Raw genomic sequence first — 13370 nt, 5'->3', positions numbered from 1 at the left:
TTGGCACAGATCCGTGTTTCCATGCTGAGCTTGTGACTGGTGACTCATCAGTGGCTTTTAGCTTCTCGGTGTTTTCTCTCTAGAATCTGTCCTTCTTCCTGAACCCACCTTGTGCACGATGGTCTCAGCTTTCAGAGGTGCTGAGTTGGCAGTTTTCTTCTGTCACCAAAAGAGGTCTCAATGTGGACCAGCTGAACATGCTGGGGGAGAAGCTTCTTGGTATGAGCATATTCACTTTTTATGTAACCAACAATCAAAATTCATAAAAAATATCTTGACTTCTCCTTTCCCCCCTTTGCTCTTCATCTTCAAGTTAGGAGTGTGTTAGGAATCTATTGGCGTTTCCAACTGCCATTTATTATAGGTAAGAGAGAGTGATGCCTCACTTTAGAAGGAGATGCCGACTTGATAGAAGATTTAAATGAATCATTTTCCCATTATCTCATATTAACATTTCTGAGCAAGGCTCCTAAGGGAAAGATTTCTGAGTTATGTAAAATATATTAGTTGTGGCTAAAATAAATTCTTGGAGAAAGGTGAAGTCTGAGAAAGATGAAGTCTGATTAACCTTGGGGAGAAAAAAGTAAGCCCCCAGCATTGTAAGAATCAGGTCCTGGGGCCACCCACCCCACAACACACACCCAGGTCTCTTAGGTCAGGTGGCCCAAATGGGAGGAGACACTGTCCACATTAGGGGACACCCATGATCAGCATCGCCTGATGGGCAGGGTCCAGGCCAAGGTAGAGAATTCCCTTTCAGTAGCTAATGTCATGGATTTATTAGTCTTCTACACTAAGCAAATCTAAGACCCATCAGTCTTAAGGTCAGATCTTCAATGAATGGGAATATCTGAACTATTTTTTTTTCTAAATCCACAGATGGCTTTTTTTCCAGATTTGCTTTCTATACAGCAGAGCTGCATGTCCTGCAGGCATCAGTAGACTTTTCCTAACCTGGATAGCTCTCAGCAGTGCCCTCTCTTGGCCATGTAGCTGTCACAGTGGGGGTCTTGTGCATTTTGGAAAAAGTAAGAAGTCAACCTTATTCCATCCCTTGTTTGCTGAGAGTTAAGACAGATACCCTTCCTGCCTGTAATGGCTTATCTGCGATTCTCTGTGAAGAGCGGTGTCAGTCTCACCACTTCTCATGGCTCAGCTGCTTTGGTTTGTGTAGGAGGTGACCCCTAGGCTTCCTTCCCCTTTCATTTCTCTCACTTGCCTTTTGATTTGCCTCCCTGAGCCTGATTTGGAGGAGGGCTGAGGGAAATACCTAATTAATATCTAAAATAAGCCTATAAAGTTGTGTCAGTTAAATCGATCACCTGCAAGTGATTCTTGGTCTTAGTTTGCACTTGAAAAAAAAACTGCAGGGTCACTGGGAGAGGAGCCTGGTAAGAAAGGAGAGGGAGGACGGCAAGTGCCATTGCACAAGGAGGGACCACCCTAGGCTTCTCCAGAAAGCACAGGCAGTTAGGATCTGAGACTCCTGACCGTGTACATCCACCCTGCCTTGGTTGAGTGTTGGCTCTTTGAGAGCAAATACAAGAGCCATCAGCCCAGCCAAAGCTTCAGAATTGATTCCCAGTTCCTGAAAAACCTTGTTTTTATTTGTTTAGGCCCCAACGCCGGCCCCGATGGTCTGATTCCATGGACAAGGTTCTGTAAGGTGGGTGCTGTCTCGGATTTACACTCTGAGTGCTTTCTGCTCTCTGTAGGGTTCTTGGATTTCTCAACAAGGTGCTGGCTGCACCATGCTTGCTTTGGCAGGTTTCTCTAGCCCATGGAACCCCTAGGACAAGTTGTTTACTTTCCTTCAGCGCGAAGGTTAGGCTCCAAGTGTGAGTCTGACAGGAAGCACCTGTCTGTGTGATAACATTCTCTCACATCCGAAATGAGTCCTCTGTTTGCTCACACTGGGCCCTGGCTTGGCAGCATGTTAGCCCCGTCCGTGAGTAACGTGTGCTCTGTGCTGGTGTGGACAGCCCATGGGCCAGATGACCGTCCCCGAGCCTACTCAAGCAGGGGCCCAGTTCAGGGGGCTGGTAATCGACCCCGTGAGGGTCACCAGACAGTGCTGACAAGCTCGAGCTACTGGAGTTCAGCAGTGGGAAGCCACTGTGATCACCCAGGGGGTCATGCCCTGGCTAGGTCACTAATGTTTGGAGAGGGAAGCAGAGTCTGGCTCAGGATGTGGAGAGCTGGGTGTCTGAAAGCCGATAAGAAGGGGAGGGACGGCTCTGTAGGAGACAATGCTAGCTTTGGCAGCTGGGCAGTCTTTGCAAACTAAAACCCAAGGGTAGGAGGAGACAGGAGAAGTCAGAGTTTGGGATTTCTTGGTTTCTAATGTGTGCATCTATTTACTTGGCAGGAAAATATAAATGATAAAAATTTTCCGTTCTGGCTTTGGATCGAAAGCATCCTTGAACTCATTAAAAAACACCTGCTTGCTCTCTGGAATGATGGGTAAGGACCACAGATAGATGTATTTTTGAAGCATATGTTGAGCACAGACTCCGTTACTGCAAGGCAGAGATAGTCCTGACCAAGACAGACTTCATTATTTGGTGAGACTTGTGAGCATCCCACTGAAACACGCTTACAGGCTATCCCTTCAGGGATTCATTAGTGGGCCCTCATAAGATTAAACTTATACTTCCATAATAAACATATATGTATTTTTTAATTAATTAATGTTTTATTGAAGGATAATTGCTTTACAGAATTCTGTTTTCTGTCAAACCTCAACATGAATCAGCCACGGGTATACACATATCCCCATTTTCAAAGCTGAGTTTAAAAACCCTGAGTGCTATGCATGCATTCATTGTACAAAAATTTCTTGAGCATCTTCTTTATTGCCTCCCAGTAAGGAAGAAAAAGCTGTTTTTAACACAGTAAGTTTAAAGTGTTAGTCGCTCAGTTGTGTCTGACTCTTTATGACCCCATAGACTGTAGCCCACCAGACTCCTCTGTCCATGGTGTTTCCCAGGCAAGAACACTGGAGTGGGTTGTTATTCCCTTCTCTAGAGGGCTTTTTGACCCAGGGATCGAACATGCGTCTTCTCCATTGCAGGCAGTTCTTTACCAACTGAGCCACCAGGGAAGCCCAACTCAGTAAATTGTTTCTAATTTATTCCCAGGGTCAGTTGAGATTTCAGCAAAGAGATTCTTAACTTGGTCAGAAGTTAAGAATATGAAAATGGATCGTCTGAGCCTTCCTCTTCACTGTAAAAGATAAATAAATTCAGACATTTTCAATCACCAAGTGAAAATGAAAGGCTCATTAATCCAGAAAGTATTTATTGATCATCTGTTGGCACCAGGTTAATGAGCTTTTGGGGGAGTTAAGCATATATACGTATGACTGAAATGATTCCTGAAGTGTCAATGAAATAGTTTTAAAGCATCTAAAATAGTCGATACATTTTTATCCTGTGTTCTTGTGTCACGTTGTAGTCATCTTGGTTGGTAAATGAGCAGGAATATTATAGAATCATGACCGAACCTCAGAGTGCCTCCGTTGATCCCTTTCCGCATCCAGGTGTATCGTGGGCTTTATTAGCAAGGAGCGAGAGCGAGCCCTGCTGAAGGACCAACAGCCTGGGACGTTCCTGCTGCGCTTCAGCGAGAGCTGCCGGGAAGGGGCGATCACGTTCACGTGGGTGGAACGGTCCCAAAATGGAGGTGGTAAGCCAGGGTTCCTGCACACACCCCCATTCGACCCACAGGTGCAAGCCCTTCCTCTACTGCAGATCAGCTCATACAAATAATGAGCCTGTGACATAAAATTGCAGCTCCTGTAGCCCACCCCAGTTGAGCTTCCCTAATAGGAATTTATTGCATACCCAAGAGTTTGTGGGACTCTTTGCATAGAACCTGTTGTGCACATAATGGTTGTTTAAAAGACAAGGTCACATTCTTTCCTCTTGTTGAGGTTTGATACCTGTAGGTGAAGAATGTGAGTCCCTATGACTGGCAGCTAGTTGTTGGGAGGAAACCCATCGTGTGCAGGCATAAGCTTCCAGACCCACTGAGGGGAATCACGTGTGGATGTGCTAGGATGAGGGCTGGTTGTTTGAGGGGGTCCTGGGACTGGTTCTCCACCCTGCCTTCAGACAGAGCATGTGCACGTTTATATGGGGTCTATCTTGGGTTTCTATCTGATGCAGTTCATCCATGGCAAAACAGTTTCGAAAACCTAAGTATACAAAACAGGTTTCTGGGGAATAAGAAACATGTTTTGGTGGAGATGAAAAAAGGTTAAAGACAAACTGGTGACTTTTTCCTGTTACTTCTAGTTTGCTCTGTTTGAAGGATTGGAGGGAAAACTGAACTATTCCAGTGACTTCTGCTTTCAGTTAGAAGATGCGATAAGATGGGATGCTTTTCTAGTTCTATGTATTTTTTTTTCTGGTGAAAAACAAGAGAGCCTGGAGTAGAGCCCAGGGAGGGGGACAGTAGGGGCAGAGCCTGCCTTTTCTGCTTCTCCCCTGGTGGTTCTTTCTGGAGCTTTGCGGAGAGATGGAGCTAGCAAAGCGGGCAGAGATGCACACCACTGACAACTGGGCAGTCTTAGCCGGGCAGCACCAGCTTTGGTCTGAAGTTCAGGAGCAGAGTCCCTAGAGCACCTGACCTCTGGAATATGAGCCCCAAAGTGAGATCCTGAAACAGTTAGGAAGCAGGAATTCAGTGAAGTCTGGAACTAAGACTAGGAGCAAATTAAAGTTTGGGTGATTTTGCATTCAGAATTATAGAAAAAGATAGCAAATAGGGTCCATTTTTGGTTTGTTTAAAAAGTTTTCCTTGTATTGTCATTGTTTATTTTCATTTTTCAATATGAAAAGAAAGTGAGCTTTTCTGTTAACCTAATCTGTGGCTTGAGCCAAGAAGACCCAAGTAGTAATTAGTTATTTTATGGGTGTCTAGTAAAATTTTTTTGACTAGATTTACAAATCTAAGCAAATAATGACAAATGCAATGTTATTGAGAGTGATGATGGCCTTTGTTTTTCCTGTCTTAATGAAAGGTTAATTTATTTAGAAATGAATCAGTTACACACGCTGTGATGAAACTCCTAGATTATGTTTAGTTCTTACCAGGTTCTGTTAAATCCATAAAGTCTGCAGTGTTTTGTTTCTTTCCTCTGTTGTTCTGGGCTATTCCATGGGACTCACTTGACTTTTCTTCCTTTTAGAACCTTACTTCCACGCGGTTGAACCCTACACAAAGAAAGAACTTTCTGCGGTTACTTTTCCTGACATTATTCGTAATTATAAAGTCATGGCTGCTGAAAATATTCCAGAGAATCCCCTGAAGTTTCTGTATCCAAATATTGATAAAGACCATGCCTTTGGAAAATACTACTCCAGGCCAAAGGAAGGTAAGTGAGGAGAGTGCACAGGAGTTGCCTGCTGAGTCATAGCACAGCCTAGTTTTCGCCATGGTCATGTTCTCCCTTCATCTTGTCCAGAGGTTTGCAGACAGGCTTTAATCCTACTCCTCCACACTGCCCTTGCCTTCTTGTAAGTACAGGGCACCCCCTCCTTTTGAATTGGTAAAAGTAGGCCTTCAAAACATAGTACAGTTGACACGTGCTACATTGTTTGGCCTGATACAGAGAGTTAGAAAGGAGCAAATGATTTTTCATTTTAGGGGTGTTGGAAAAGTCCATTTCTGGTCTTCTGTGTTTGTTACATTTTTTACTTTTTCTGAGTGGAAGGGATAAAAGGACCTTTGATGGTCACTTGATTTATGTCAACCCATACCTGAAATTGAGCAAGCGGAGGCCTGGGTGAAGAGAAGTGGTCCCTGCACAGTGACCCAGTAAGTTACTAGGTCTCCTCCTCACTAAGAGCAGGTCTAGGCTTAGCACACAGGTCTTCCACTGCTTAGTCTTCCCTCGACTGTATTTGAGAAAGGGGAAATTAGACTCACCTGCTTTAGAACATGCCAACAGAGTTAATGGTTTTTCAGGATCAGTTATTTGAGTATTAACACAATTACTTGGGGAGAAGATGCCCGCAGCTCACCTTGACTGATGTGTCTATGACACCAGCCAGGCCAGGACCATAAACCAGATGCAACTTCTGTAGGACTTCGGGCCTTGGAAAGAAACGTCTCTCCCATCTTGTCTATGTTCAGCACAGAAGAACGTACCTCCCCTTTTCTTCTCGTTGTTTCTGCATCCATACCACAATTTCAGGTGACGCAGGCAGGGAATCTTAGCTGACTGTCAAGGAAAACAAATCCAGTCTTGATCAAAGAAAAAGTTGATTGTTCTTTTTTTTAATTTATTTTTGGCTGTGCTGGGTCTTTGCTGCTGCTCAGGCTTTTCTCCAGTTGCAACGCATGGTCTTCTCATTGTGGTGGCTTCTCTTTTTGCATAGCATGGGCTCTAGGGTGCGTGGGCTCAGTAGTTGCGGCTCCCAGGCTCTAGAGCACAGGCTTATTAGTTGTGGCGCATGGGCTTAGTTGCTCCTCACCATGTGGGATCCTCAGGGGTCTTTACCACTGAGCCAGCAGGGACGTTGCAGTTGATTGTTCTTGTGTGATATCTGCTAACGGAAAGTGTCCACGATGTGTTTGCTTCTAGCCCCAGAGCCTATGGAACTTGATGGCCCTAAAGGAACAGGATACATCAAGACTGAATTGATTTCTGTGTCTGAAGTGTAAGTGAACACAGAAGAGTGGCATGTTTAAAATCCTCAAACAAGCCCCCTGTCCTGGCTGGGGCCTGTTGAAGATGCTTGTTCTTTGCTTTTCCATTGTAATTGTTGCTGTCATCATCACAGTTGGACTTGTTGGAGAGATCCTAATTAGAGATTTTGTGTCACTCCCTGTCAGCGTTTCACTGCCTTTATTAAAAACAAAAACAAAAACAAACAAACCCAAAACAAGGTTGTATTTAAGGTATATAAGTTCTCCCCAAACTGATATTTTGAAAGAGTGTAAATAAAATGAACAAAAATTGATGAGAGTGGGAAAGCAGTTCTTTTTAATGTAGAAAAGGCCAAAGTAATGATTGAGATACCTTTTTTTTTTTGTCCGCTTGCTTTTATTTTGTTGTTTCATTTTGTAAAAGGTAGAAAAAATTTTGGAAAAGTCATTGTCAGTTATTTGGCCTGCAGCACTGTCTTGGGGTGAATGGATGTAGCCTTCATGTAAAAACCCTCTGGAGCAGCTTTATCTGCATACAAACCTCAAGGTAGGGATGAGGGACTCCCCAGACATTTCCTCTGGCGCTTCTTGGGCCAGGGTAGGCGACACGCTGCACACGCTCGCACCCAGGTTTACCCAGGCAGAAGCGGTACAGGACCCAGACTGGCTATTTCTCGCTCACATATCCAGAGTCCAACGTGCTTCATGAGGGGCCGGGCTGGGGACATGAACCTCTTGAGATCCTTGCTTTTTCAAATGTATCTTACAAGTGCACATACTTCTCTTGAAATAAAAAACTGAAGTGATGACACAGGCCAGAGATGAAATGGCCAAGCTGGTGGTACTGCTTCCACAATTTAGATGTCAACATTTCCTGTTTCTTTCTCCCCCATTTTAGTCACCCTTCTCGACTTCAGACCACAGACAACCTTCTTCCCATGTCTCCTGAGGAGTTTGACGAGGTGTCTCGGATGGTGGGCTCTGTAGAATTCGATATGGTGAGTACCAGCACGCAGGGACGATCTCAGTGTTGGCTCTCCGAGGCCAGGAAGGCGCTTGGCCAACCCTGGGCCTGTCTGTGAGCTCTCGGAAGGGGCCCAGAAGGATGTTTTCTAGATAAGCTGTGACAACTTGGAGCCTGCTGTGTTTAAACAACCTACATTGTCACCAAGATCTTTATTTCTGGAATTCAGCACCTTCCCCAAAATAATATTTCAAACATTTAAAAATTCACCCTCTGCCTTTTAAAGTTATCCATGTAGAAATCTCATATATAAAGGAACTAAGATTTTCCTGATAAGAAAATGTTTTCCTTTGGCCTGTTGTTTCAGCCCTGTGTCTGAGTGAAGAGGTGTTATTTTTAGGAAGGGAGACTAACGCTTGGTAGTTGCAATCTTTGTAGAGATTTGGCGAGCCACAACGAAACACTTTCACCTGCTTTATGTTTGAGAGCTAAGTTGTGCCACTCACATCTGGAGCTGGGAAGGGCTTGTCAAGAGTCAAAAGTTCAAGGAATGAAATACAGTCATGAATACTATAAATGAAATACTGTCATGATTGTCAGTATAAGGATAAGAACCGGGCTGTCCACCAAAAGAGTGATTCTTTCTTTGGGAGAATGTTTTTCAGAGTGTCAACGAGTATTGTCTGCCTGAAATCTGAAATCTTATCTCTTAAAAATTTTATTTTTTTATTGGCTGGATGTTTCCTGATGCTGTTTAATTTTAAGCTCTTTTCCACATGAAGCTATTCCAGTTCATTTTTTAAAATTTTCTTAATTAAAAAAAAAAATCTCTCTGAGTCATCCCCAGTCTGTCTTTATCGCTGTGTGCCCCAGGCCAGGGATCGGGGGTTGAGGGGTGGTGAGGGGGAGGGTGGTCCTGGCACAGACTGCATTAAGCGGAGGAGGGAGCAGATGCCGGTTGAGAGGGTGCCATCTTCCGACATTCAGGGTCACAAATCCTTGAGTTCAGGGAAGGCATTTGTGTGTCATCAGTAGTATCTGTTTAGACTTAAGTTTCTGGCATGTAACCTTATCTTTTTCCCTCACTTGCAGAAGTATGGGCTAAAATCTTTAGAGACTGTGCTTTCTTACACCCTCCTGATTGTTGAGGCTGAAAAAAAAATTACTTGGAAAAATGCTTAGGTAGTGTAATAGCAAAATAGTTCTATTAGCAAATGAAAAACGAAACTTTTACATGTATAAGGTTGCATTCTCTGTTGGAATGTAGCTCCCCACTCTGCTCTGAAGTGCTCTGTGAGCCCAGCACAAAACTGGAATAACTGTAAAGCCCTGTTCAGAAATTGTAAGACCAATGGACAGAACCCAGCAACCGTGTGTTTGTTTGTTGTTCCCGAGCAGGTTGCATCATCATGGTCTTCATCACTATTAATAGGTGACACTTGTTAAGCTCTTTCTGTGTACCGGGCATGCTACTGGTAGAAACTTAGTCCTCACACCGATCTTCTGAGTTAGATATTATTATTTTTCCTACTTTACAGATGTAAACAAAAAGTTTCTCCAAAATTAACAAATTTGCCTAAGATCAGGTAGTCAGTAAATGAGGGAATGAATATTTGAATCCCCCTGGGGTGCCTCTGGACTGCATGTTCTTGTCTACTCTCCTGAGACCCCCTCACCTAGAAAGCTCATCTATGATTCATTTAAAACCTGGACCCCAGGGAAGCTGTTTGCACTTGACACTGAGTGTGTGCTATTCTGGTTTATTAAGATGAAGGCAGCGTAACCTTTGGGGGAGAGGCTTGTGTTTGTTATTTGGAAATCTGCACTCCACCTCTGTCACACCATTATCCCCTGTGACCTTGAGAAAATAAGATGGATTAGTCCCCTCCATCTGTGCATGCAGCATGACTGCTTTCTCTGCTTCTCTGTGCTCTGGGAATAATAACAGTGGGAGCTATTTACTTTAAATAAATACTAGGAAATGGTTTTATGGCTCTGGATCCCCTCTCCCCCTGCCCAGGAGCCATCCATTCTATTCCAGGTGATTTTGTTCATTTCATTTGTAGAATAAAATCTATTTTTGCACATACGCACACATACAAATCTCCGGATTAAACCCATGGAAGATTTAAGAGCTAAAACAGGCTCTAATATGGGCACAGCACTGGTGAGACAAAATAAAAGTTAGATTCTGTCTCCAAATTGGCTGGACTCCACCTTGTCTGTCCCAAATTGTCCTCCGCCATGGCCTGATTTCCTTCTAGTGTCCAGTCTTGGGAGTTAGGGCGTATGCTCTGAAATAGACCTTTCATGGAGCTGGCTGGTGTTCGGGTGTGTCTGGGGGTTGTCTCTCTGGAGCAGCAGGCACTGGAGCTGACGCCTGGTGCTGCTCCAGAGCCGGAGGACTGCAGCCTCCTGAGACAGAGCACCAGTGTTCTCTGTAGCCTGACTGCAGTATTTGTTTAGTCTGGCTTTCCTGTACAGTAAATTTTTCCCTCCAGGACTTCATGAGAACCAGGCTCCTCTCCTGGAGGCCTTTGGGCAATGCTGATATTAGTAGGAACATTTATTAATTGTCTGCTATTTTCCATTGACTATACTAAGCATTCTTCTGGGCTTCCCTGGTGGCTCAGATGGTAAAGAATCCACCTGCAATGCAACAGATCCTGGTTTGACACCTGGGTTGGGAAGATCCCCTGGAGAAGGAATAGACTACCCATTCCAGTATTCTTGGGCTTCCCTGGTAGCTCAGCTGGTAAAGAATCTGCCCACAAAGCGGGAGACCTGGGTTCGATCCCTGGGTTGGGAAGATCCCCTGGAGGAGGACATGGCAACTCACTCCAGTATTCTTGCCTGGAGAATCCCCATGGACAGAGGAGCCTGGTGGGCTACAGCTCATGGGATTACAGAGTCAGACATGACTAAGCACATAGCACATACTAAGTATTCTATATATGCTGTATAATTTAACCCTTTCAACAACAAGTCTGTTAGGGACTCTTCTTCAAATAGATGAGGAGCTTGGGATTTGGAGGTGAAGGAACATGGCTTGATCACACAGCTAGTAAGACACAGTAACAGGATTTGGATTCATGCCCACTTGCTTTCTCTCTGTCTCTCCAAAGACCACCGTCTTTACATATTTTTACTCTCAGATTGAAACATAGGGGCTAAAACTTCATTGTGCTTTTCAATCCAAAATATTTTCCTAGGAACCCACAATGTACCACCCACTATTGACTACTTGGGATTAAAAAAAATAAAAGGACTGTTTTCAAGGGTTATGTAGTCTAAAGCTGTGTTGCTGTTGGTGTTTTGGTGGGGGGGGGTTGGTGAATGATTCCCTGGGTGGGGCTGTCCTGTGCATTGCAGAATGGATAGCAGCATTCGTGGCCTCTCTTCACTAGATGTCAGTAGCCCACACCCCCACACCCAGTCATGCCAATGCAGAATGTCTCCAGGTGTTGCCGGAGGACAGAATCACCCCGGTTGAGAGCACCTGGAGTAAGGGGAGGGCCCAGCATAGACGTGAGGGGGGATGTTTGTTTCAGGCTGTGTCCTGTGGATGAGCAGTTCTGGGTCTACGAACGGCCCTATTGGAGGCAGCTGGGCCAGAGGCACGGCTAGGGGAGGAGTTCCTAAGCCTTCTGCTTGTCTAGCCAGTACCTGAAACTCCTTCATCTGTTATTCCTACTGAGTGGCCTTTAAGGAAAATACATCATTTTCCCCAGGTTCATCTCTCCCTCTGGCGTGCAGCTCAGCACTGCTTCACCCTTGTTTTGCATGAGCAGATTTGCCACATTGCGCAGTCCCCAGACTTGCCCAACAGCAGAAAGCTTTATTCAGCCTGGATGAATTGACAGAATTAAGCCGGTAGGCTGCAGAGTAATAATCCATCAGCTTAGGTGGTATAAAAGGTCTCGATTAGGCTAGGAAAACGGATAGCACATGCTGCAGGCCCTCTAATCCCATGGTGGTTTTTTGCTGGGGGATGTCTTTCTACTGTAGGACACACAAGGAATGTTAGCTATGAGTCTGCGTTTTACAGGACCAGTGTAGTAATGTCGTTACATTTTCTCTCTTACAGATGAATGCGGTCTAGAGCATGAATTTTCTCATCTTCTCTGGAGACATTTTTCCTTCCCACCTGTGATTCCCTTCTGCTACTGTGTTCCCTCACATCCTGTGTTTCTAGGGAATCTAAAGAAAGGCCAAGAAATTTGCTGCAACCTGTTGATAGCAAGTGGATTTTTCCCTAATTCAGAAACATCTGTTACTCTGAAGGGCTTCATGCATCTTATTGAAGGTAAAATTGAAAGGCCTTCTCCACATAGAGGGTTTAGATGAAAAACATCCTGGTACACCAAAATCATCAGGACTAGAATGAGAGTCCTTTAGGAAAGGTGAGACATTTAGCAGCATGTAGTAGATGCTATGCATAGTCAGGGCCCAAATTGTTACAGGTGGTTGGATAGATCACATGGTTATTCTTATTTGTTCTCTCTGCTTTAAATATAGCCTCAAGTTTGCCAGTGGCTTGCCTGTGAAATAGTGCAAAGCTGTCCTGTATCTGGGCAGAGGATAAAAGTTATGTGTGTTATTATATTTTCCACACTGGCCATTGAAAACTAAAGATTCTCTTTCTTGGGAGAATTAGCTTTTGGTATGGCTTTATGATGCTGGCTAATATCAATAGAAGGAAGTAAACTTTACAAATTCATGAGTAGTATCTTCCATTTCAGCTTTAATACCAAAGTTGAATATATTCTGCCTTCATCATGAAATTGAAGTTAGTAAATGAAACTGTCTTCACAGTTCTATCAAGGGAGCCAAACTATTAACAGCTCTCTTAAGGCAAATCCTATTATTTTTTCAAAAAGTTGAAATTAATTGTAGATGTAAACAAACTCAGAAATTTAATGCATGTTTCATAAGTGGGTTCACTTGTCTTTATTGTTTAGTAAAAATTTTAAAATTGAGAAGAAAAACTAGTAATTGACAAATCATTAGGTGGAGATTATGAGAATCCAATAATTTGAAAACTCATCCTGTGTAACTGCCTTGAGAATTGGGTAATTTTCACTGGCAAATGTGTATCTCTCACAAATACATTACAGATGGTTCCACTATCTCTCTTGTGCTTTTTCTAGATCTGTTTTGGACTGGATGATGTTTTGTGAAGTGTTGTGTTTCTTACCTTGCCCCTTCCCTAGCACTGACATACACAGAAGTGGTTTGGGGAGTAGGTTTGATAGAGGTCTTCTAGATAACTTTCACAAACAGCTGTCTGCAGCTGAATCATATTTTTCTGCTATCACCACCACAATCATATTTTTATGTAAATACTGTATTTTTCTGGTGGGGATAAAGTTTTCTTGAGGTCTATTTTAAAGTATGTGTATTACATTAAATATAATACGCACATGGTACTTTATTAAACAAATTAAAACCTCCTCTCAGTTTTTACATAAGATGATTGACATGAACCTGAGTTTGCATTGACTTTTTAAATTAAAATGATAAAGGAACAAAGAAGACAGCAGTTTAAAAAGGCGTTTGTAATTCCTGCTATTTAGCTATTTGGTATATTTTTGCCCTCTAAAAATGCTTTGGCATAGTTTCATTTTCCTGCATGTCCAGAGATTTTGTTTACTTTTTTAAAGTATTAAACTTATAGTCTGTTAAAAATAATATCTGGTGTAAAGATTTTAAACATTCCTGGCATTGTCTGTAGGTTTGATGTTTTTCT

The 13370-nt window shown here is 43.4% G+C and overlaps 1 protein-coding gene across 3 annotated transcripts in view; it reads left to right on the top strand.

Annotated features, from left to right (window-relative positions):
• STAT1 (signal transducer and activator of transcription 1) overlaps positions 1–12750 on the top strand; it is a 38899-nt gene extending 26149 nt beyond the window's left edge. For 2 of the 3 annotated variants that reach the window (XM_070769378.1, XM_019974165.2), the window contains 8 exons: positions 84–219; positions 1617–1666; positions 2369–2463; positions 3542–3687; positions 5195–5380; positions 6593–6668; positions 7556–7655; positions 11709–12750. In XM_070769378.1, coding sequence (XP_070625479.1) covers positions 84–219; positions 1617–1666; positions 2369–2463; positions 3542–3687; positions 5195–5380; positions 6593–6668; positions 7556–7655; positions 11709–11723 — 804 coding nt within the window. In that variant the 3' untranslated portion in view covers positions 11724–12750. The remainder of the gene's footprint in view (positions 1–83; positions 220–1616; positions 1667–2368; positions 2464–3541; positions 3688–5194; positions 5381–6592; positions 6669–7555; positions 7656–11708) is intronic. The other variant, XM_070769369.1, reaches the window with a different exon arrangement.
• The last annotated feature ends 620 nt before the right edge of the window (positions 12751–13370 follow it).

This window comes from Bos indicus, chromosome 2 (genome assembly GCF_029378745.1).
Source record: "Bos indicus isolate NIAB-ARS_2022 breed Sahiwal x Tharparkar chromosome 2, NIAB-ARS_B.indTharparkar_mat_pri_1.0, whole genome shotgun sequence".
NCBI lineage: Eukaryota > Metazoa > Chordata > Mammalia > Artiodactyla > Bovidae > Bos > Bos indicus.
This window is presented reverse-complemented; position numbering and strand designations above follow the sequence as displayed.